Here is a 24,550-nt window from a genome sequence, read left to right on the forward strand (position 1 = left end):
TTGATTTGTTGAATTTTTAAAATTAAAACTAAGTCGATAAATTTTATAAATTTTGAGGGCTAAATTTATTAATTTTTTAAATTCAAATTAAAATGACAAATTTTGTAAACATTGAGAGCTAAATTTGTTGAATGTTTTATATTTAGAATCAAATTAATATAATTTGTAAATATTAAAATTCTAAAATTTTTATTATACCGATAAAAAGCCCAAATTAATTTGAGTGATCAAGATATTTGATTTAAAAAAATTAGTGATTAAATTAAAAAAAGTAATAGTTCGATGACCAAAATAGAACAAAAGCAATGATTTAGTGACTGTTTTTATGATTTAACCTTGACTAAAACTGTATAAAAGGTGATTAGGTAAAAGGGATGTAGTTTAAAGTTTTAATTAAAATTAATTTAGACAGTAAGTTAAATTTAATATGCGAGATAATTGACATTAATTTAAGTAATATTGTAATTTGTTATTTAATTACATTGTAAATAATTTTAAATTAAAATTGTGGAGGAATTTAATTAAAGGAATTTTTTTAAGCAAAGAATTTAAAAAGTTTTGGAACATATCCAGTCTGACCCGATCCATTGATCCATGTACACTGAACCTGTCGAAAATAGCTCTCACGACAAAGAAGCCTAATCTTTCCTTTCATCTCCTTCAACTCCATTTCCCATAATTTTCTTTTAATTTTACTCTCAGGTAACCTTCTTCTCCCTTCTTTTTTCAACCCTTCCCCCTTTTTCATTATTGAATCACATTCAATTCAAATAAAATGTTTATATTTCTTAGATCTTTTTTTACCTTCTCGTTTCAAGCGTAGAAACCCTAGCAACTAACGCCTGGAATATTTAACTTTGATCTTCTACAGGTAGCTTAATTTGTGCTCTGCACAGGGTTTGATTTTGTTACTGGGAATATTTTAGTTACAATTTTGGGGGGATTTTTGCTTAGGCAAATCCCTTAACCATATTTTTCGCTTTGAAATGGATGGGAGGAAGAGGAATTTCTTTAGGAAACAGATGAATACGCCCTTTAAGAGAAAAGGGGTTAATAATAATAATAGTAATAATAATAATAATAATAATAATAATAATAGGAAACTAAAACTGGGTGTTAATTCTGCCCCTGAACAGTTTTCCGGAAATTTGAATCCTGGAGACACTGTTTACCGTATACTTTGTCCTTCGAGAAAAATTGGTGGTGTTATTGGGAAGGGTGGGAATATAGTAAAAGCATTAAGGCAGGAGACTCGGGCTAAGATTACGGTTGGTGATTCTGTCCTTGGTTGTGATGAGAGAGTTGTTGTTATTTATAGTTCTCCGTCCAAGGTGAAAGAACATAATTCAGATGAGGATTATGGTGGTGATAATGAAAAAGAGGTACCCATGGAGCCTTGCTGTGCTGCACAGGATGCTTTGTTGAAAGTTCACGATAGGATTGTTGAGGAAGATCTTTTTGGTGGGATAGTGTCTGATGATGATAATGGGAATGCTGTTGTCACTGCACGGCTTCTTGTTCCAAATAATATGGTAGGATGTCTCTTAGGGAGAGGGGGTGATGTGATTCAAAGATTGCGAAGTGGCACAGGTGCTACTATACGTGTTCTTCCAGCTGATCATCTTCCTGCTTGTGCAGTGGCAACAGATGAATTAGTGCAGGTATCTATTAACTTTATATGCTGTACAATTTTTTATTTATTGTATGTGTTTGACTGAGAAATCAATATGCTAAAACATGAAAGAGCCCTTGCATACATCTTCTTGAATGGCTAAAATGTTGAATTCCCTTTCTCTTATAAGAACTTTTCACATTTATTTGAATTTCAATTCAAACCTGTTACTGCTTTAATGTTTTGTGAATGCTAATTGAAGCTCTAATTTAGGACTTAAAAGTATTACTACCTATATTATGCTGCTTCAATGCTCTAAAATTGATGTTTGAACTGCTAACTTTTAGTCGAATGAACTGCTATCTTCGAACAGTTAGGCCTTTGGAATTTACTTTTTGGTCCGTCTCCATTTTCATGGAGAGAGGATGGCCTAGAATATTCTGAAAATGTGACTTAAGGCAGGAAGTGTGAGGATGATATATGAGAAAGATTTCCTTTCAGAGGATTGTATATTGTGATATTGAGTTATCTATACTGTCTGTGTTTAGCCTGGGTTGACATGTGGGTCTCATTCATGTGCTTATATAAACATCCTTTATATCTTTTTTGAGTCAGTTTCTTATTGGATAGGGTTTTTCTTTGAAGAAATGACTTATGATGAGGAGGATTTTTCAAGTTCTAGTATGAGAGATCATTGCTCAAGTGGCAATGTAGGCATATCCTTCTTTCTTAACATAGTTGCCTGAACGTAACAACTGATTGGTTGCTACACTTTTGCATCTTTTGACCAGAAAGAATCAGTTAATTAGCTGCATATATGATCATAAGGATCAGACCTTTTTGTTCCACCAAGCCACGTGTCTTCCGTCCTATTGGCAGGTGGACTAATATTTTCTGGTGGTTGGGGTTACGATATTGAGAGTGACTTTCACTTATTTAGGTTTGAGCTTGCTGTAGCCTGAAGCAAGTCATACAAACTAAGGATTAGTAGCTCCATTTGAAACTCTCATAAAAGTTATTTTTTCGGTTACAGATTCTTAGTGCTCAAGGTCTTTAGCTAAGTTATTAGCTCCGTTACTTTGTTTTGGGTCTCTATCATTTATGTACACATTAATGGTAATATGTTGAATTCAATGGGATTATTGAAGATGGATTGACATAAGTTATATATGATTTTGTACATGTACATGATGAGATGTAATACAAATATTACTAGTGGAACATAATAAATTTTGCTTTTTGTGCTAGACAAGATGGTGATTTGGGGTAGAAGAAAGCTTTAACATATTTTTCTTCATAATGTGTCAAAGCTTGATGGATTTCTAACTGAATCCAACCTTGTGAATCTGTACTGTGGGTTGCAGGTTTACTGGTTCGTATAGGCTGCCCTTGACTAACCTTGATTTTCAAGCAGCTGGCCAGATTGCTGGCCATTGCTTGTTTGAAGATGTGTCATGCCTTTGTATCTACAGGTTGAATGAATCTGTTTGAGCATTTTTATTGTGTTTAGCAAGGAAGAATATTCTGGGGTCAAATTTGTTTTTCAAAGATTTATGCTGCCTATGGAAAATTCGTTTTGAAAGCTTGCATGCTTTTGGTCAAGTGGCTGAAGAAGCAAAGGATGGGCCCATACATGCATGAGCGGAGAGTGGAGTGAGGTTAAAGCTGAGATGGTACAGAAAATAGCACCTTTTTGAAGGATATTTTTATTTTGGCCCATTACCCTTTTATCTGCACTTTTTGCATTGATGTGAGCAGCATATAAATTTTGGAAGTTGGTCTTACGTGTTATTGAGTTTTGATTCACTGGGAAGGCTTTGGATGTAGTTTGTCAGCCTATATTTCTGATTGTCAAATAGTTGTCAGTAGATTGTTTCAGTGGGAAGTCAAAGATTTACGTTGGCTGCTCTTTCTCGTCATTTTTTTTAATGCTATGATGTGTTGAAATCCTTGTCCTTTGTTTCAATAAACTTTTTTTTTTCTCATTTATTGTGTATTTTCCTAGTTGCTGGATGCAAAGCCTGTAGGTGCTTCTGGATTAGAAATTTTCCTTCACCATTCGTGGTTTGATCTCTAAAAACTGTTGTCAGTAGTTGTTTCTTGCTATTTTGAAATTTCTTGCAATTCCTACAAGCTGTATTTTTTGTAATTTACTGCAAATTTCTGGAAAATGAGAGGTATTGTCCTTAACCATTCATGGTTTGATATCTGAAAAACTGTTGTTAGAAGATAGTTTCTTGCTATTTTATGTTTTCTTTTAATTCCTTAAAAACTTTAGTTTTTGGAACTTACTGCAGATATCAGGAAAACGAGATGTCACAAAGAGAGCTCTATATGAAGTTTCCACTCTTTTGCATCAAAATCCACGGAAAGACAAGCCTCCTTTGAGCTTCTCTGTGCCACATTCAAGCCAGAATTTCCCTCCTAGTGCTCTTCCACCGAGCAATTCAATGTGGTCCCATCGAAATTTTTCTCCTCATGATAGTCCACCAATGCCATGGATGAGTGCTCATAGAAACCGGCTATCTGGAATTGGGCCAGGTAGCTTCAGCAGTATTCCTCCAGCAGGTGGTGCTGAAGCTTCAGCTGAGTTTTCAATGAAAATTTTGTGCCCAGCTGGGAAGATTGGTGGTGTAATTGGCAAGGGTGGCTTTAATGTTAAACAGTTACAGCAGGAAACAGGAGCAGGCATTCATGTTGAAGATGCATCAACGGAGTCAGATGAGCGAGTAATTTGTGTCTCTGGAATTGAGGTATTTTATTTTGACTCTAGCTTCATTTCTTTGAGGAAAAATAAAATAACATATTTTACCCTTTTTGTTTGTCAACTAGTTGCTCCGGCCTTAAACTTTGTACTCTTTTTATACTTAAAAAAAAATGCTTATGCTTGTCCATTTATTATTCTAGGCTCTTGGGAACCCTCGATCGCATACAATAGATGCTATTCTACAGCTTCAGAATAAAACTAGTGAATCATCTGAGAAAGGTACAATTACTACTAGGTTGCTTGTTCCATCAAGCAAGGTTGGGTGCATTCTTGGGCAAGGAGGTCATGTAATCAATGAGATGAGGAGGAGAACCCAGGCAGATATTCGTGTATGCTCAAAGGATGATAAGCCTAAGTGTGCATATGAAGATGAAGAGCTAGTACAGGTAATCTTGTTGAAAACATATTTATCACCAAGGGTATTTCTGTATTTGTCCAATTCAATTCCAGAAGGTCTAATATTTTCAATATTTCAGCTTTGTTTTTATGTAAAGTAATTTGTTTTTTTTCCATTCAGATATCTGGCAATTTTGGTGTCACTAAGGATGCTTTGGCTGAGATTGCTTCGAGACTTAGAGTAAGAACATTGCGAGATGTGAATGCTGGAGCAGAACCTGCTTCTGTTGGGTCTGTCCGTGTATCCGGTCCTGCAAGAAACATGCCTGATGGTCCACCACCAGCTGCTACAATTGGGCCAGGCTACTCTGGTGGAATTGAATCTTTCAGGGTATATTTCTTTATCAAATTTATGTTCCCTTCTTTTGCTTTAGTTACTTTAAGGCTTTATCTTTCTAGAGTTGAAACCATAATTATGCAATTAACTGTTTTTGGTGATTGGGAGGGTTGGGATTGGGTCGTATTGAGTGAATTGATATTCTGGATTGTTTCAGGTATGTGTGAGTTGGTTTTGGCATTTTAGGTTTGGATCATTTTAAATTCCAAGCTACTTATGTTTGGGCATTTCCTTCTGATAATAAAATTTATTGTATTTATCATTTTTTTAATCAAAATTTGAAATTTAAATGTGAGAAAATAATAAAATTCATACTCAATCTAAAAGGTTCAAGTTGATTTTAGTTCAAGTCATTTTAGGTCTTAAGTTATTACGAGTCAAAGTCATTTTGAGTTAAGTTTGTTGACTGAATAAAATCAATGGGTTCATTCGGTCAAAAGATAGCTTTTTCCAACTTTAGCTTTCATTGTTTAACAAGTCTGGTTCTAACTGCTAATAGGGGTGAGCAAAACTCGATTTGACTTGAAAAAATAAAAAAAAATTGAATTTCGAGTTAATTGAACTGAGTTATTTGGTTTTTTCAAGTAAACTTGAATAACTTATTCGAGTTTCAAGTTCGAGTCGAGTTGAATTTTACAATTCGATTAACTCAAATAGTATATTGGTGTAAATACATTTTGGTCCCTATTAATTTTGAAAATGAGCAAATTTGTCTCTTTTTCAACAAAATTACAAAAAAATTCACAATAATTTTAAAGTTCAAAGTATTTATGAAAATTCCAAAATTTATATTTTTAAAAAAATTTAAAATTTTAAAAATATTAAAAATCTAAAGAATATATAAAAATAAAAAATTTCTAAAATAATATTTTTATGACCTAAACAAGTAAATTAATTATTCAAGTTTATCATACTAAAATATCCTTTTTTTCCTCTTATTTTGCTTTGATAGAGTTTTCAACAATATATGGTTTCAAATTTATCTGCTCTAGTATGGAATTAATTATATTGTAACAAGATTTTAATTTGACATGTTTAATTTTTTTTATTTAATCTAACTCGAACAATTTCAATTGATTCAACTCAACTCAATTTTCATTTTACTCAACTCGATTTAAAACAAATTTCAAATGGAGTTATGATGATAAATGAAACTTGTCAACTCGATTAACTCAAACTTTTTTCATTCGATTCAATCGAACACTCACCCCTAGTTTATAATATAAATTTCTAATTAGAGACTGTGTTTTATTTGCTTCATCTGTATGGATTCTGTGATTTATTTGTTGATAAATTATGAAGTTATAATATATATTAGTTTGATTAAGGGTGTGTTTACCGTTGAGATTCAAAAGCACTTTTCAACCCAAACAAGCAGCTTTTCAAACCAAACCTGATTTTAAACTGGGATTTTAAGGCAAGCCAAAAAGCCAAAATTTTAGCTTTTGGCTTTTAGAAAAGTGCTTCTCAATAAAATTACCTTTTTATCATGATGTTTAAAATAGACATTTTATCTTCCCGAAAGCACTTAAACTTTTCTGAAGCACCTTTTCACAGCACTTTTCAACCTCAATGGTAAACTGGCCCTCAGTTGAGGATCCAAACCTTTGAAGTTAGGGCTAACAATTTAAAAGAAAAGTGAATGTTAAATCTTAAAGGAGCTTGTCATTCACTTCTTTCCAAACATGTGAAAAAAAAATTAAGACCCCTTGCTTTTATTTGTATTTGTTTGGTTCTTGGTAAATAATTCTAAGACATCACTATACTTCTAATATAACTTCTAATTTAGGATATGAGTTTTTTTCAATAGATAAATGGAATTCAAACTTTAGAGTAACCTATATATTATGTAAGTTCTTATGATCTGCCCTAGTTTTATTTGGCTTCTCATTGTTTGTTTGGTCTTACATACAAGTTTGAAAGTAATCATACCCTTTCATGGGGTTTATAGTTTAGTTTGATACATTTAATTGATGATTTCTAATCTTTCTTGGGGTTGGGCCTTCCATTGAGTTCTACATCTAATAACTATTACAGGTCAGATTCTTATTTATTTAAAAATTTAAAATCTGATGAAAGACATTATTTCCTGTTTTTTAGTACTTTGTTGAGAATGTTGATTTGTCAAGAGGATAGTTTTCCTTGGTGCATGTTTTCAAGCTTTGGATTTTCAAGATGTCTTATGATTTGGTTAAATAGCTAAAAGTGTTCTTTATGCTATTCTGAAGGGTGGTGGTGCACATGTGTATGACTATGAACCTCAGAATTTTTCTGTTCCTCCAGCTGCTGCTAGGTACTGGTGTTATCAAAACTTTCTTGGTCTAATTTTCATGTTTAACTTAATGGATTCGGTTTGTTGGATTCTGTTGTTGCAGAAACTCAAATATGAACAGTGCTGTTGAAGCTAAAGTTCCGGAAACTGTGTCAAGTTCTGCAGTAGGCATCAGAGGAAGTACTGTTTTTAGTAGTAGTGAGGTAATAATTCTGAATTTGGGATACCATAACCTGCACCTGGTATAGTTTGGAGATTGCACTTCAAAAAATGAACAAGTTAAAGATCTATTGAAGTTTCTGGCTTTGTTTTTCCATTGGTGGCGTTTTTTTTCAGTAGGAATGGTGGCACAATATTGTTTCAAAATGGTACCTCCTTAAATGTTTAGTGAAAGGAATGCACTGTAAATCCTTGATTTCTTGTTGTGGGAAGTGTAGCATCCATGCATCATTTATCAGTGTTGGGTGTTGCGTGGTTGTTATTGAATGGAAAGAAAAATTGTATGAATTAGTATGTTATATATTGGAGGATACCTTTTTCAGGTCAAGCGCAATGTTAAAGGAAGGTATAAGATTTGCTAACTTGTTTTTGTTGCGAAGTGTAGGTTTCAAGGGCAATCCTAAAGCTTGATGATCCTCAAACTGGTGACTTTGAAGAGTTCCGTGGATCTTCTGAGCATACAAGTGCTCAGAGCATTTTTCAGTCGTTCATGGCTTCTTCTGGACAAAGCATGAATGCACAACAGGATTCATATCCAAATACGAACATCCACCAAAGTTCCTATCAGAAAATGAGTGCTCAATATAGCCCCTATCAAAATGTGAGTGCTCAACAGAACTATTCAAACAGGCAAGCTCATCAAGGCCCATATCATAATTTGACTGTGCAGCAAAGCCCCTATCCACTAAATTCTCAGCAAGGGCCTTACGCCAACTTCAATGCTCCACCAAGTGCTTACCACAATTACAGTGCACAGCCAGGCTCTAACCCGTATTAGATTCAATAGGCTCATTTTTGTACTATATTTCAACTTTTCGAATATTAGAGATTACATAGGCTGTCACATTACTGGATACTTTTGATTCAATTGTTAAGTGAAAGATGTATTGGTGAAGTTGTAAACTTAGACCTGTTCTTGCTATGTTTGGACTTGTGTGTAGATAAATCAAATGATGATTGTTTGACACCTGATAGAGTAAGCCAATTTGTTCAATTTGTTGGAATGGATCGTATCTTGGGCTGTTGTCAATTTGTTCATGTAATTATTGTGCTAATTTTGTGCTTTGTATATTTTACTTTTGACAGCGATAGTTGAATGTGTGGATAGGTATGGAAGCCGGAGCTACAAAGCGCTCTCATGGAAGTGTGGTGAGGTAGAGTCGGGGCTAAAACTTTGCACAGGAGAGAGCCAAGTCATCATCAATCCTCTCACATGGACCCAGGTCGGTGTCACTAAGGTTTATCATTCCTGTTACTATAATTGCCCTGTACTATTGGACTGTGGTTGGTGTTTGACTCACGTTTGAGGATATTGGAATCTGATTATTTTGTTGAAGCAATTAGATCTCTTTTCAATTCATATAGATATTGTTAAGATAGTGACATTTGTTATCCTATTTTTGTTTCCTTCCCTAGACTCAAAATTGGTATTGCATTTGTCTGTGTCAAATAGGCAAAAAGGTTAATAATGGTAAAATCCCATCAAAAACCGATATAGCATATATGTTATGGCACTTGGAGAAAAGAAAGGGTTGACCTTAAATATTTGTTGCTTTTCTTCCATTTGGTACAGGGTAAGTACAATGTTCATTAAATCTATAAAAGTCTATCCTATTATTATTGGGACACAAAAATGGATAAGCCTAGTACTCAACCATTCTTGTATATAGTCTTTTGTCTCATCCTCAATGTAGGAAAGTGGTTCTCCCACTTTGCAACTTGTATGAACAGTTTTGTGGTTGATTCTTAATCATAAAAATATTTCTTCTCATGTAATCCCTTTGAGCCAAGGTCTATGTATCTGTACAAATATCAAGTCTTTTACGGGTTTGGTGTCACAAGTTAGTTGATGTATCTGTACAAATATCAAGTATTTTGCCGGTTTGGTGTCACAATTTAGTTGACATCAATCTAGTAGGTTAAGTTACTAAACAAATAGATAGAATTACTAGAACTATTCAAGATAGGAAAGAAATTGTGCATATACTTTGTATCAGAAACATTACTATTTATTTAACAGTCGGATCTTAATCTTGGAGATATTAACAAAGAATATATAGTAGGTTTTTAGGAAATTATTATTTTGTAAGCTAATGGTAAAATAACAAGGAAGTGGTAATATTTTAAAGGATGGGTTTTATATGAAGTATTTTAGATAAAATGTCAGTAGAGTATGATGGTAATCTCAGTGATGCAGTAAGAGTTGGTAACAGTAAAGATTATATATGTAAAGTTTGAGTTACGATTGATATCAATCTCATTTTATAACAGTAAACATTGTTGAAACTATTTTTTAAAAATAAAAAATTTAGTTATCGACTTATTAAAAAATGAAAATAGGAGTCGCCACTGATATTTTATTGTGATGTGATCGGATCACCTTGAAAATAATTTTAGGTCTGCGAATTTTGAGAAAACAGGTTCGGGAGTCGGTTACGCACGAGAAAAGGTTAGCACCCTCGTGACGCCCAAAATTGGTACCGAATTGATTGTTTAATGTCTTAATGTCGAAATTTTGAAAAGAATTTAGAATACAATCCTTTAAAAAGAAAATTCGAATAAAATGAATTGGATGATAAGACTCACTTATTTCGGGGAGATAAATTGCCACACTCAGTAAGTTAGAGTGCGACAGTTCAATCTTCGAAATTAGGTTTGTCCTTTTTTAATTTTTAAAAATTCACGCATTTTGAGAAGGATATCTGATTATTTAGGTCAAATGAGAAAATCAAAACCCAGTAAGTTAGGGCGCGATTTTACAAAATTCCTAAATATCGAATATTGCATTTATTTTCATTTATTAGAAAAAATTCTCGTCTCGAGGGAACAATATGTCATATCCAATGCGTTAGGACACCACGTATCGAATTCTCGAGAATGAGCTTTTTATTTATGTTTTAATCAAAAGGGATATTCTCGATTATTTAGATTCGACGAGAAAAATTGGAACCCAATACGTTAGGGCTCAATTCCTTCGAAGACTCCAAATACCGAACTTTGCGTTATCTTGAAGACTTTGAATAAATTGGTTTTGATACTTAAACGATATTTGATGTAACCTTTTAAACGAATAAAGTGAGATGGATTGGTAATGGATGATGCAAAATAATAATTCGTAAGTTAAAATGAGCGAAAAAGAATCAATAAATACAAATAAGCAACATAAAATATGTAACAATAAAACATATATCACACATTATGTGAATTCTAGCACTAACAATTGAGAACTAATGAATTAAAAATTAATTAAAAGAGACAAGCAAATTAACACAAATAAATACACAAGTCCTAAAATAATTGAAAAGACGATTAGCATGGGAGGAAGGAAATTATAATCGAGAAGTTACGAAAATAATAATATACACATACATGAGAATTTGAAATAAATCAAAATAGAGTTTAAAAAAACTACATAAAATAATAGAATCTAAATAAATTTTAAAGTAAATATTATATAAAAGTAACTTAAAATACATATTAATTTTAAGTAAATAATACATGTGAAATGAAGATTTTAATAACAATGTGAATGATAATATATACATAATAATATACAAAAGGGTTGAAACAAGCTAAATATATAAAGCAGGGTTTTTAAAAGAAAATAATTATATGTATATATAGGAATAAGTAAAATATATAATAATATATACAAAAGTTGAAATAAACAAAATGAATTAAAATAGGGCCCTAAAAATAAATTATATATATGTATAGATAAATAAAAGATATAATAATGTTCTATATACTCGTATATGTTTTAATAAAATGATTTAATACAAATTGTATATAGATATAAAATAGTATTGTATAAAATGTTAAAAACCTAAAATAATATTACATAATAACATAAAATAATTTATACGTAAATAATGGCAATTAAATATACAAACTAATATAATAACAATATCAATAATAATATCAGTAGTAAAAACGGTGATAATAATAATAATAATAAATAATAGTAATAGATTAATAATAATATTACCGAATAGTAAAAAAAACAAAAGGGACTAAACCGCAGACAGAACAAAATTAACAGGCCACAAATATGATTTAAAAGAAACGGAGGGTCAAACTGCAATTCGCGAATTACGGGGGGGAGCCAAATGGGAAATATCCCGCTTCCCCAAACCGCAGCGCAGTGACATGGACCAAAATGTAGCAAAAGCAAAATGAAGCATGAAATTCATAAATAAAAAAAACTGACATGAAAACACCACGAAGAAAAGGGGACCTTATACGCAAATAGACCACACGACCAAAATGCGCGGATCCTTCCCCGGATCGGGTCACCGCGCGGGTCGCTGTGGGCAAACGATGCCGTTTCTTTCGTGGTTAAAAAAACAAAACCCTAAGCTAATAAACATTTTCTTAATCTAACAAAAAAAACCTAAAGAAATGAGAGAAAAACTCTCTCTTTGCGCCGTTCGACGATGAACATCTGAAGGTGCCTAAACCACCGCTTGATTTCGACTGCGGCGAAACAAGCGATAGTCCAGCAAGCCAGGTAAACTCTCTTCCTTAAACCTCTTTTTTTCTGTTGTTTAATGTTTCCTAAACAAAGAAACCAAAAAAGAAAAAGAACAGTGAAGAAAAACGAAAAAGAAAAAAAATGAAATACCTCTCCAATCCTTTTTTTTGTATTCAATCTCGTGTAAAAAAAAGGGAAGAAGAACCCCCGAAACAATACAAAAATGAGGTTTTATATCCCCGAAAATACATTCATTTTTCCTTCTATTTTTCTCCTATTTTTCTTTTTTGTTGCTAGTTTGTTATTTTTCTTTTTCTCTTTCTGTTTGCTGCTTGTTTGTTGTGTGCAGGTACGGAGGAGGGAACGTGAAGGCTCGCGGATGTGGCACGTACATAGGTGTGCGGGCGTGCGCGTACAGAGGCTCGTGCGTGAGGAGTAGCTTGGCAGCGGGGCCATTAGGGTTTCCTTCTTCTGGTTTAGGCTAGTTGGGCTAGGGGTATCCAGGCTAACTGATTCAGGTTTGGTATTGGGCTGTATGTAATGTATTTTGGGTTTGGGTAATGGGTTTAAGCTATTATTGTAATTGGGTTATGGTATTGGGCTATATTATTTGGACTTAATGTTTGTAAAAAACTGGACTGTTCAATAATGGTATTTTAATTTTATTTGTTTTTTATATGGGTTCGGGCCGGGAAAAATTTGGGTATTACAGCTGCCCCTTTTTGCTCATTGTCGTGTAACGGGAACGAAGCAAAGACTTTAAAAATGGCCAAATTTGCCTGGTCGTGTTGGACCTTAGTGTTCTTCTTCCTCGAGTTGCCTTATTCCATCCTACTGCATCTTCAAAGGCATAGGAATTGGTACTGCAACGTCGGGGAGATAGGATTTGTGGCTTCAATCTAGTCCACTGTAACCTTAGGGAGGTAAAATCCGCCATCTTCAGTCTGCCCCTCTGCAACTTCAGGGGGATAAGACCTGATGCGATCTACTTTACTGCAACTTCAGAGAGATAAGATCTGTGATTTTAATCCACTCCACTGCACCTTCAGGGAGATAGGATTGGTTTCTTCTGTCTGCTCCACTGCAACTTCAGAGAGATAAGACTGGATGCGATTTGCTCTACTGCAACTTCAGAGAGAGAAGATCTGTGGTTTTAATCCACTCCACTACACCTTCAGGGAGATAGGATTGGTTTCTTCTGTCTGCTCCACTGCAACTTCACGGAGATAAGACTGGATACGATCTGCTCTACTGTAACTTCAGAGAGATAAGATCTGTGGTTTTAATTCACTCCACTGCACCTCCAGGGAGATAGGATTGGTTTCTTGTAGCTTCTCAAAAGAACAAAATTTGCTATCTTTAGTCTTCTCCACTGTAACTTCAAGGAGATAAGACCTGTAGCTTCAACTTGTTCTGTCGCAACTTTTAAAGATAAGTCTGATGAGATCTGCTCTACTGCAACTTTAGAGGGATGAGATCCATCATTTTGATCCGCTCCACTGCAACTTCAGGGAAATAAGATTTCTTGCTTCTATCTGCTCCGCTGTAATCTTAGAGAAATAAGATTGGTATCCTCGATCTGCTCCATTACTGCTTAGGGAGATAAGACCTGAAATTCTTCGGTCTACTCCACTGTAACCTCAGAGAGATAAGACCTGATGCGATCTACTCTACTGTAACTTCAGAGAGATAAGATCTTTTATTTTAATCCGCTCCACTGTAATTTCAGGGAGATAGGATAGTGTCTTCGATCTGCTCCGCTGTAATCTCAGGGAGATAAGATCTCTGGCTTCAATCTGCTCCACTGTAACCTTAGGGAGATAAGATCTAAAATTCTTCGTTCTACTCCACTGTAACCTCAGGGAGATAAGACTTGATGCGATCTACTCTATTGTAACTTCAGAGAGATAAGATCCTTTATTTTAATCCGCTCCACTGCTACTTCAGGGAGATAGGATTATCAGCTTCAATCTGTTTCCCTACTCCTGGGGAAGATAAGATTTGCCGCTTAGATCTGTTTCCCTACTCCTGGGGGGAGATAAGATCCGTAATCTTCAACCTATCCCACTGCTGACCAGGGAGATATGACTAGTGGCTTAAATCTGTTTCCCTACTCCTGGGGAAGATAAGATTCGCCGTCTTCGATTTGCTTCGCTACTGCTTAGGGAGACAAGATCTGTAATTTCCAACCTACTCCACTGCTGACCAGGGACATAGGACTTGTGATTTCACCGATCTGTTCTCTGGGGAACATGATCTGTATAATTCGTTTATGAACTTAATTATGCCTAATGATTAGGATGACATGATCAAAATGTATCAAATGCTCCTAACTAGACATGTGTGAATGGTGTTTGCATGAATGCAAAATTTTATTTTTCCGAGAATGATCCCGCTTAGGTTGTCATTACTCGAAGTTTATTAAGGCTTTAACACCGACGTGCCACAACGCCTTCTTGTTTAACTGACTTTTTTAAAGAGACATTTAGTCAGGTTCCCCCCTCTGTAAACCTCAAAGTTTAATCCATTTGGGCATAAAATTTGTACCATTATTCTCCCACTGTAATCCAAGTGTAGAAATATGGGGGTTTTCCTCAATCCTTCTATCACCATTCGAGGATACATGATCTAAATCATTCTAATTCCTTACACCATTCCCAAGGTGTCGTACCAAAGACTTATGCACAGATGAAGGCTCTCTTCTCTGATCTAACATCTTCCTATTGTCTGATGATTATTGCTTGCTTATTTATTTAAGCTTTGTCATTAACCCGTCATCTTGTCATTTTGTTCAATCAATGAATTTGACAACAAAATCCAAACAGAAAGTCCAAATTTAGACTTTTCCTTCTCAAATTTCCAACCTTTAAATTTGGTGAGCTCTAAACAATAGTCCTGTTTCAGGTTCCTATATTATTTAGAAACTTTTCAGAGTAATATGCAAAACCTCCTTTGTGAAAGTTTTATTAGTCCATTTCGATATAATTAGTGTGAAAATTGGGTGCCCCAGATATTGCAGCTTGAACTTTTCTGTACAAAATTTCTGAAGACCATTTTGAGTTTGACATGTGTTTAGGAGATCCACAGTGCTTTGTCGATGCCCCAAGATGTCGCCTATCCTTTCCTATTGATTCAGGTATAACAAGATCACCACATGCCCCAATCTGATCAAGATTTGAGTTGTTCTGATCACCTCATGTGTCATTCTAATCAATATTTGAGCCGCCCTTTTCAGGTTTTCGACTCGAATCCCCTTTGGTCTCAAGGCGCCCTTTGCGGGTCTTCACCTTGGCCTCTCCATTTCCTTTTTCCTTTTTTCATTTTTTTGACTTAAAGTGCCCTTTGCGGGTTTTCACCTTGGTCCTTTCTTTTTCTTCAGGCGAGGTAATTCTTGAATGAATCTGAATTTAAAGGATTTGGCAAGTTTTTACCATCTATCCTACTCAAGATCAGAGCTTCTCTGGAAAAGGACCTTTGGCATCCGTTTTCCTCTAAAATCCTTTTGTGTAGGAAGGATCTTTCTCAACATTAGGTTCCCCTTATAAAATTCTCTGAGGCAAACCTTCTGGTTGCAAGCTCGCATCATCTGACTGTGCTGAATAGCTTTTAGCATTTTCCTTTATTAGGTTGGACACATTCTGCTTCATCTAACTTTAGCTCAACTAATACCCGGAGAGAAGAGATTTCTGCTTTAATAGGTAAAACTACTTCCATCCCGTAAACCAAAGAGAAAGGTGTTGCCTCGGTGGAAGCCTTAATAGATGTTCGACCAACAAGGAGGGCAAATGGTAATTTCTCATGCCAGCCCTTGTAAGTCTCAGTCATTTTTCCGCAATTCATTTTTGGGAGATACAGTGACGAACTGTGGTTTCTGATTTTTAATTGATTACAGACCTCAGCTATCGTGTTATCATTCAAGTTCAATGCATTTTCTAATATCATCTTCTCTGGAAGCATATGATGACATTGGCATATGAAGCAGTCTCTATCCATTTGATAAAGTAATTAATGATCTCAACAGTGAGGCAATTCCCATTAGAAGCCTTCGATGATGAGGAAGTCCTGACCCCATTTTGCTTAAAATTTTAGTCGCCCTTTTCGGGTTTTCAACTCAAAATCACCTTTGGTCAAAGCGCCCTTTGCGTGTTTTTGCCCTGACTTCTCCTTTTTCTTTTTTTTCTTTTCTTTTCATTTTTGATTTGGATGACTTTTTATTTTTTTTGATTTTTTTATTGAATCTGAACTCATAGGGTAAGGCAAGTCCTTGTTATCCCTTTCGAAAAAATCTTCTTTGATATCGGATTTCTTTCATAGAGTCTTATGGGGTGAAACTACGACAGAAGACTTTGGATCTTCCTTTTCAATCAGGATAAAATCCAACAAAACTTGAAGAGATGGAAACTCGACTTCAAATGGGCAAAGCTATGCTGAGTTAACGAGAAAGGCATTGCCCCGGCAAAGAATTTCATCGTTCATACTGCAAATTTCTGACATTGTGCTATTGTGCAGGTTTCATTATCAGCGGTTAACCCGGGCATATCCTGGTATGATCATACGAAGACATCTTCAAACTCTAGAGGTAACGCAACAAGGTCTTGCTTCGTCCTTGCAATCGGGTCAATTCTAATCTTCACCCAGCTCACAATTTCTAATGATTCCTTGTGAGGTAGGCTCTGTCTATCCTCCTGTTCTACCATCCTCAACAAGTCTGGAGATAGGCTACAATCCATGTCATTTTCAAAGTCATGAGATCCTTCTAAACACATGTCTTACTCAAAAGGAAGTCCGGAGTTTGTAGCAGTGTCACTCATGTCATTGATATCGTGGGACCCATAATAAGTACCAAAGAATATACAAAAGAATGTATAAATTTGTCTACAATATGATTATGAATGAATGAATGATGGTTTAGAAGAAAATCCAAAAGAATGAAAGAATCTAGAATTGTTCGTAAAGAATGCAAATATCGGCTCAAAAATAATCGCAAAGATGTATTTCATTAAAATAATAATGTTCAGACATTAGCCTATTTCATAAAGAGGTTCTCATTGCGTCTAGGCTAAAAGCAACAAGTATGTTCTGAATATTACTCTAAGTAAGCTCTAAATACTATAGGGATTTCTTCCGCAGTCTAGTTGCTTAGAACACTCCCAAATTTATACGGGCGAACATCTAACAAGGTCCCTTTTCATTTGCATCTTCATGTATGTCATTGATGTGAACGCTTCCCAACATTGTGTGTTTGTTTTTCTCTTCTTTAATTTCCTCACAGAGCTTCATCTCCTTGTCGTCCATCATGCCCAAGGCCTTGAATTTCTCACTCTTTTGGGTCTCGTACCCCTTCTCGTGATAGAACTCACAATGGTTCCTTGTCTTTCCATGGTTTCCTCCTGAATCAGAAATATCTAATCCCCTTCCTACCCTCACGTCTACCCCATTATCAATATGATTGGGTAGTGGATTTTCTATATTAGACGAGTCATTAAATCTGACAACACCCATGTTAATGAATCTTTCAACTAGTTTATTGAAGGTAGTGCAATTCTCTATTGAGTGCCCCGTAATTCCTACATGGTAGTCGTATTGTGCGTTTGCGTCATACCATCTGGGGTACGAAGGCTGTGGGGGTTTCGAGTAGAAAGGGGAAACAATGTGCGCATCAAATAAGCTTTGATACAGCTCATTATACGACATCGGAATTGGCGTGAACTGAAGTTTCTCAGTACCTGGTTTCACTCCAAATTCTTGTTTAAAAGGGCTCTGATGGCTGGTAGTTTCTGTCTTTGGGCTACCCACAGTGACTGGTTTTGAGTGGTCCTTGTTATATCTGCCTGCATTATCCCCTTTATTCCCCTTCTTCCTTGGGGCCTTTGTAGTATCTGGGTATTCTACCCTTGACTGTTTTATTTCTGGTGGATTGTCAAGAGCAACAGGAAAATTGTTCCTCAAATTGGATCTTAGGCCTATCAAGCAATTCAGTGGCGTCGATGTACCAGTCTGATAATGTTGGGATCTGATAGTAAAAAGTGCCCTTTGTGAACGCCCATCTGGCTGGATCTGTGCACTTATCGGAGTACAATCTAGGAAATAGGCGAGATCCTCAGTGTTATCCCCAAAGTGCACCACTGGGTCTTTCACTTCTTTTAACTCTCCAGCTAACAATCGGTTGAACTGGCTCATCATAGTTCTCTGTAATTCTAACATCTGATCTCTCATCTCCTGTTGAAATTTGGTCAATTGCTCCTTCATCTGTATATGCATTTGCTCTAATTTCTCCAACCTTTGTTCCATTTCTCTAACATTTGCTTGGATATCGTAAGGGTGTTTGGTTGGTTGGTTTTCCAGATTAGCTGAAATAAATTTACCCAATTAGACTCCTTTAATGGATTTTAATGCATATGACGTCATGTAATGTAGATGCAATGCCTAAAGAGACGTTGATTTTGATTCAATTACATTTAGGAAACTTTACTAGAAGGCAAATTTCTTTACATAAAGCAGATGCATGTACGGCCTTGCCCTTATATTCCAAGAGACAACATCGATCTTTTTCTTCATCAGCATGTTTGAGATAATCTCGCCAATAGATGCCACTGCTAGCTCCTTTTCTTAATCTTGGTCGCGATCCATCATCTGCCCATCTTCATAAGGCTCGTCAGCTTCTTTAAGGGAGTTGGAACATCGAAGGCTCTTAGACAGTCACTTTGAATCCTCAGGTCATGAAGTGAAGCCACGAACTCTTTTATCACCATTCCTGTGTTTCTTGGAATATATTCGGGCAGTCGTATTACTTTCCACTTTATCAAGGAATCCGTATTCCATGATAAGCTTTCTAATTTAGTAATCGGATTTGAATCAATATCTCTTTCCTAAGATGCAAATGCAATGCAACCATAATCAAAACACAACAAGAGGGGTTAGTACAAAACAGAAGATATCAAGGAAAACAAAAGTATCTAGTCGGGTAACCACTAGGGATTTGGAGTGGTTCTACCTAGGATGGGTTCCTAAGGTCTTCTACATGCGGTTTGGCTCTAAAGTCAAGGTACCCAAACCAGCAGATTCCTCGATCTTCACCCATTATAGGCTCATACAGACCGAGTTCGGTTCAGGGGAATACATTTCCCTATGGCTGCACGGAGATGAAAATCTCACGAAGATATAGGTACGGATGTATTCCGAAAGTGATCCACTATCTTGCACGGAGGTGAAAACCTCACAAAGGAGTAGCTTCTCACTCCTACTTAAAAGGGTAAGACTAAACAATCTATATGCAATATGATGCCAAAATATAAAACTCAATTTACAGTCATTATACAAACAAATGCAAAGAGAGGATCGTAATTTTTCAAATCAAAATTTCAATTTTCGACAATAAGACCAAAAACAATCAATTTTGCGGCTTAACTCTCTAAAAGTCCCCAGTGGAGTCGCCAAGCTGTCGAAACCATTTTTAAAAAATAAAAAATTTAGTTATCGACTTATTAAAAATGAAAATGGGAATCGCCACCGATCTTTTATTGTGGTGTGCTCGGATCACCTTGAAAATAATTTTAGGTCTGCGAATTTTGAGAAAACAGGTTCGAGAGTCGGTTACACACGAGGAAGGGTTAACACCCTCGTGACGCCCAAAATTGGTACCGAATTGATTGTTTAATGTCTTAATATCGAAATTTTGAAAAGATTTTAGAATACAATCCTTTAAAAAGAAAATTCGAATAAAATGAATTGGATGATAATACTCACTTATGTCGAGGAGATAAATTGCCACACTCAGTAAGTTAGAGTGCGACAGTTCAATCTTCGAAATTAGGTTTGTCCTTTTTTAATTTTTAAAAATTCACGCATTTTGAGAAGGATATCTGATTATTTGGGTCAAATGAGAAAATCAAAACCCAGTAAATTAGAGCGCGATTTTACAAAATTCCTAAATATCTAATATTACCTTTATTTTCATTTATTAGAAAAAATCCTCGTCTCGAGAGAACAATATGTCATATCCAATGCGTTAGGACACCACGTATCGAATTCTCGAGAATGAGCTTTTTATTTATGTTTTAATCAAAAGGAAAATTCTCGATTATTTAGATTCGACGAGAAAAATTGGAACCCAATACGTTAGGGCTCAATTCCTTCGAAGACTCCAAATACCGAACTTTGCGTTATCTTGAAAGGCTTTGAATAAATTGGTTTTGATACTTAAACGATATTTGATGTAACCTTTTAAACGAATAAAGTGAGATGGATTGGTAATGGATGATGCAAAATAATAATTCGTAAGTTAAAATGAGCGATAAAGAATCAATAAATACAAATAAGCAACATAAAATATGTAACAATAAAACATATATCACACGTTATGTGAATTCTAGCACTAATAATTGAGAACTAATGAATTAAAAATTAATTAAACAGAGACAAGGAAATTAACACAAATAAATACACAAGTCCTAAAATAATTGAAAAGACGATTAGCATGGGAGGAAGGAAATTATAATCGAGAAGTTACGAAAATAATAATATACACATACATGAGAATTTGAAATAAATCAAAATAGAGTTTAAAAAAACTACATAAAATAATAGAATCTAAATAAATTTTAAAGTAAATATTATATAAAAGTAACTTAAAATACATATTAATTTTAAGTAAATAATACATGTGAAATGAAGATTTTAATAACAATGTGAATGATAATATATACATAATAATATACAAAAGGGTTGAAACAAGCTAAATATATAAAGCAGGGTTTTTAAAAGAAAATAATTATATGTATATATAGGAATAAGTAAAATATATAATAATATATACAAAAGTTGAAATAAACAAAATGAATTAAAATAGGGCCCTAAAAATAAATTATATATATGTATAGATAAATAAAAGATATAATAATGTTCTATATACTCGTATATGTTTTAATAAAATGATTTAATACAAATTGTATATAGATATAAAATAGTATTGTATAAAAATGTTAAAAACCTAAAATAATATTACATAATAACATAAAATAATTTATACGTAAATAATGGCAATTAAATATACAAACTAATATAATAACAATATCAATAATAATATCAGTAGTAAAAACGGTGATAATAATAATAATAAATTAATAATACTAATAGATTAATAATAATATTACCGAATAGTAAAAAAAACAAAAGGGACTAAACTGCAGACAGAACAAAATTAACAGGCCACAAATATGATTTAAAAGAAACGGAGGGTCAAACTGCAATTCGCGAATTACGGGGGGAGCCAAATGGGAAATATCCCGCTTCCCCAAAATGCAGCGCAGTGACATGGACCAAAATGTAGCAAAAGCAAAATGAAGCATGAAATTCATAAATAAAAAAACTGACATGAAAACACCACGAAGAAAGGGGGACCTTATACGCAAATAGACCACACAACCAAAATGCGCGGATCCTTCCCCGGATTGGGTCACCGGGCAGGTCGCTGTGGGCAAACGACGCCGTTTCTTTCGTGGTTAAAAAAACAAAACCCTAAGCTAATAAACATTTTCCTAATCTAACAAAAAACCTAAAGAAATGAGAGAAAAACTCTCTTTGCACCGTTCGACGATGAACATCTGGAGGCGCCTAAACCACCGCTTGATTTCGACTGCGGCGAAACAAGCGACAGTCCTGCAAGCCAGGTAAGCTCTCTTCCTTAAACCTCTTTTTTTCTGTTTTTTAATGTTTCCTAAACAAAGAAACCAAAAAAGAAAAAGAACAGTGAAGAAAAACGAAAAAGAAAAAAAATGAAATACCTCTCCAATCCTTTTTTTTGTATTCAATCTCGTGTAAAAAAAAGGGAAGAAGAACCCCCGAAACAATACAGAAATGGGGTTTTATATCCCCGAAAATACATTCATTTTTCCTTCTATTTTTCTCCTATTTTTTCTTTTTTGTTGCTATTTTGTTATTTTTCTTTTTCTCTTTCTGTTTGCTGCTTGTTTGTTGTGTGCAGGTACGGAGGAGCGGACGTGGAGGCTCGCGGATGTGGCACGTACGGAGGTGTGCGGGTGTGAGGAGTAGCTTGGCAGCGGCACCTCAGCCATTAGGGTTTCCTTCTTCTGGTTTAGGCTAGTTGGGCTAGGGGTATCCGGGCTAGCTGATTCAGGTTTGGTATTGGGCTGTATGTAATGTATTTTGGGTTTGGGTAATGAGTTTAAGCTATTATTGTAATTGGGTTATAGTATTGGGCTATATTATTTGGACTTAATGTTTGTAAAAAACTGGACTGTTCAATAATAGTATTTTAATTTTATTTGTTTTTTATATGGGTTCGGGCCGGGCAAAATTTTGAGTATTATAAACATTATATGAAAAATCTAAACATAAAGTTTGTAATGATTTTTATAGCATTTATTTTGGCACATACGACAATCAAATGGCAATAACGGTTTTACCTCAATGCCAATCACAGCATTTAGTTGCAAGTCTCCAGGGAATAAATATTAAGGAGATCTAGGAAAAGATAATAAATTTTCTAAATTCTTAATTTAAGATGCTAACATTTTATTAATTTTTTAATAACTTATATTATATAAAAATTAAATATCTATAATTTCATACAATATTTTAATAATTTTAAAATGTATTTTTCTTTTGATAATTGGCGGAGAGAAATGAGATTATTTGGTATCGAATATATACTCATATTTATAGCATAATATTCCTACCACTAGACAAGACTATTAGTAAAATGTGAAAGAGTTGTACTTTAATGTAATATCCATAAAAATAAAAAAATAATTTTAATTTTTTAATTTTCTTAGAATCCTCCTTCCACATTGTATTTTTTTTGGAAATTGTTATTAATTTTTTGAGGTTTAAGTTTTTTTTAGATTTAAGATAAATTTCAAAACTATACATGAATTTTGGACAAATATACACGGTTATACATGAATTTTGATTTTGTGCATTTTATACGTAAATTTTTATTTGATTTGATTTTCATAAATCACTTACACAATTATCGTTATAGAACCATTTTAAGTTTATATATTACGTACACAAATAATTATATTTATCTAATATATAAATAAATAGATCTATTTATTTCTTTAAATTTGTACAGTTGAATCAAAATTAAAACTTCATATATATATCTAAGCTATAATTAAAGTTTCATATATATAATTGCACCAAGTTAAAATTCATATGTAGTTTTGAGATATATCCTTAAATAATTTGTGTTGATTTAAAAATTTACAAGATATTATTATTTTTTATTATATATGTTTTTGGATTTTTTTAAAATTCTATAAATCATAAATGGCACGTGTATACTATGGAAATAGTTTACACCATTTTCAATTTTTCTTATTTTGCAGGAGTTTCAAATAACACAAGAGCTAAATTAGGCTATTTATTTTTAAAGGGATTAAATTACTTTTTTAATTCATGGATTAAATTGCTTTTGACTCTGACCTTATTGGTAGTAATTTTAAATAATTTATTTTAAAAAGATAATGTAATTTAAAGAATAATAATCAAATTAACAGAAATTGTAAATAAAGAGAGTTGAAAAGGTAATTTACCAATTTTCAAGTAAAAAAATTAGTTAAAGAGACCAAGAGTTTCAAATAAAAAAAATAGATAAATTGAATAGGAGTTAAATTTTAAGTTTCAAAAGTATCACATTTAAACCAATAAAAACCTAAAAGTTCATATATACAACAATAGGTTTATAATTAGTATAATTATAAATATTTATATTATTTTTGAATAAAATATTTTTATAAAATATTCCATATTTAATAAATGATGAGAGTTAACATATTCATTTATTTAAATTATAATGTATGGTATAGAAAAATAAAAATAAAAAAGAATGAGGAGAATTACAAAGAAAGGAGAATTAAGAATTTCTGTTTCTTTTAGGTTTGAAATAATGAAAGTAGGGAAGCTGAATCCTACTCAAAACCGAGATTCCAACAAATGTTTGTTTGAAGGCACACATGCTCATCCTACTTTTATAGGCATTTATCAAGAATAGCAAAGATAGGAGATGAAGAGATGCGTGGGAAATGCCAACTTGTGGTACACCACCTTCACCTTTCTAGCCTTTTATTTATTTCAAACCATAGGTAGCCTTATAACTAGGATAACCCATTTTTGCCTAACTTTTTAATTAAATATATATATATATATATATATTAGTTTGGAACTCGTCATCTTAATTTATGCATCAAAGAAAATGATAAATTAAGCTTCTAAATAAACATGACATGATATCAACTAAGCCTATGAATTCAACTGAAATCATATTAACCCAATTTTAATTTGTTGTGAAAGGGCATCTTAGTTGTCTGAACTTAAGACTCTTATTAACTTATGAGGATTTAATGTCTACCAAAAAAAAAAAAAACACTATAAATTATTTCATCCATTTGTTCGACAATATCTCATGGTGGATCTGACCTAAAACAACTTGATCGCACCACTTTGTCCCT

The 24,550-nt window shown here is 33.8% G+C and overlaps 1 protein-coding gene across 1 annotated transcript; it reads left to right on the forward strand.

Annotated features, from left to right (window-relative positions):
- The first annotated feature begins 565 nt into the window (after window positions 1-565).
- LOC105803579 (KH domain-containing protein At4g18375) lies at window positions 566-8,570 on the forward strand. Its single transcript, XM_012635829.2, has 8 exons — window positions 566-702; window positions 872-1,661; window positions 3,910-4,365; window positions 4,520-4,765; window positions 4,897-5,106; window positions 7,341-7,405; window positions 7,488-7,587; window positions 7,989-8,570. The coding sequence occupies exons 2-8, from the start codon at window positions 987-989 to the stop codon at window positions 8,379-8,381; spliced, it is 2,145 nt and encodes a 714-aa protein (XP_012491283.1). The 5' UTR covers window positions 566-702; window positions 872-986; the 3' UTR covers window positions 8,382-8,570.
- The last annotated feature ends 15,980 nt before the right edge of the window (window positions 8,571-24,550 follow it).

Source organism: Gossypium raimondii, chromosome 11 (assembly GCF_025698545.1).
Source record: "Gossypium raimondii isolate GPD5lz chromosome 11, ASM2569854v1, whole genome shotgun sequence".
Lineage (NCBI taxonomy): Eukaryota > Viridiplantae > Streptophyta > Magnoliopsida > Malvales > Malvaceae > Gossypium > Gossypium raimondii.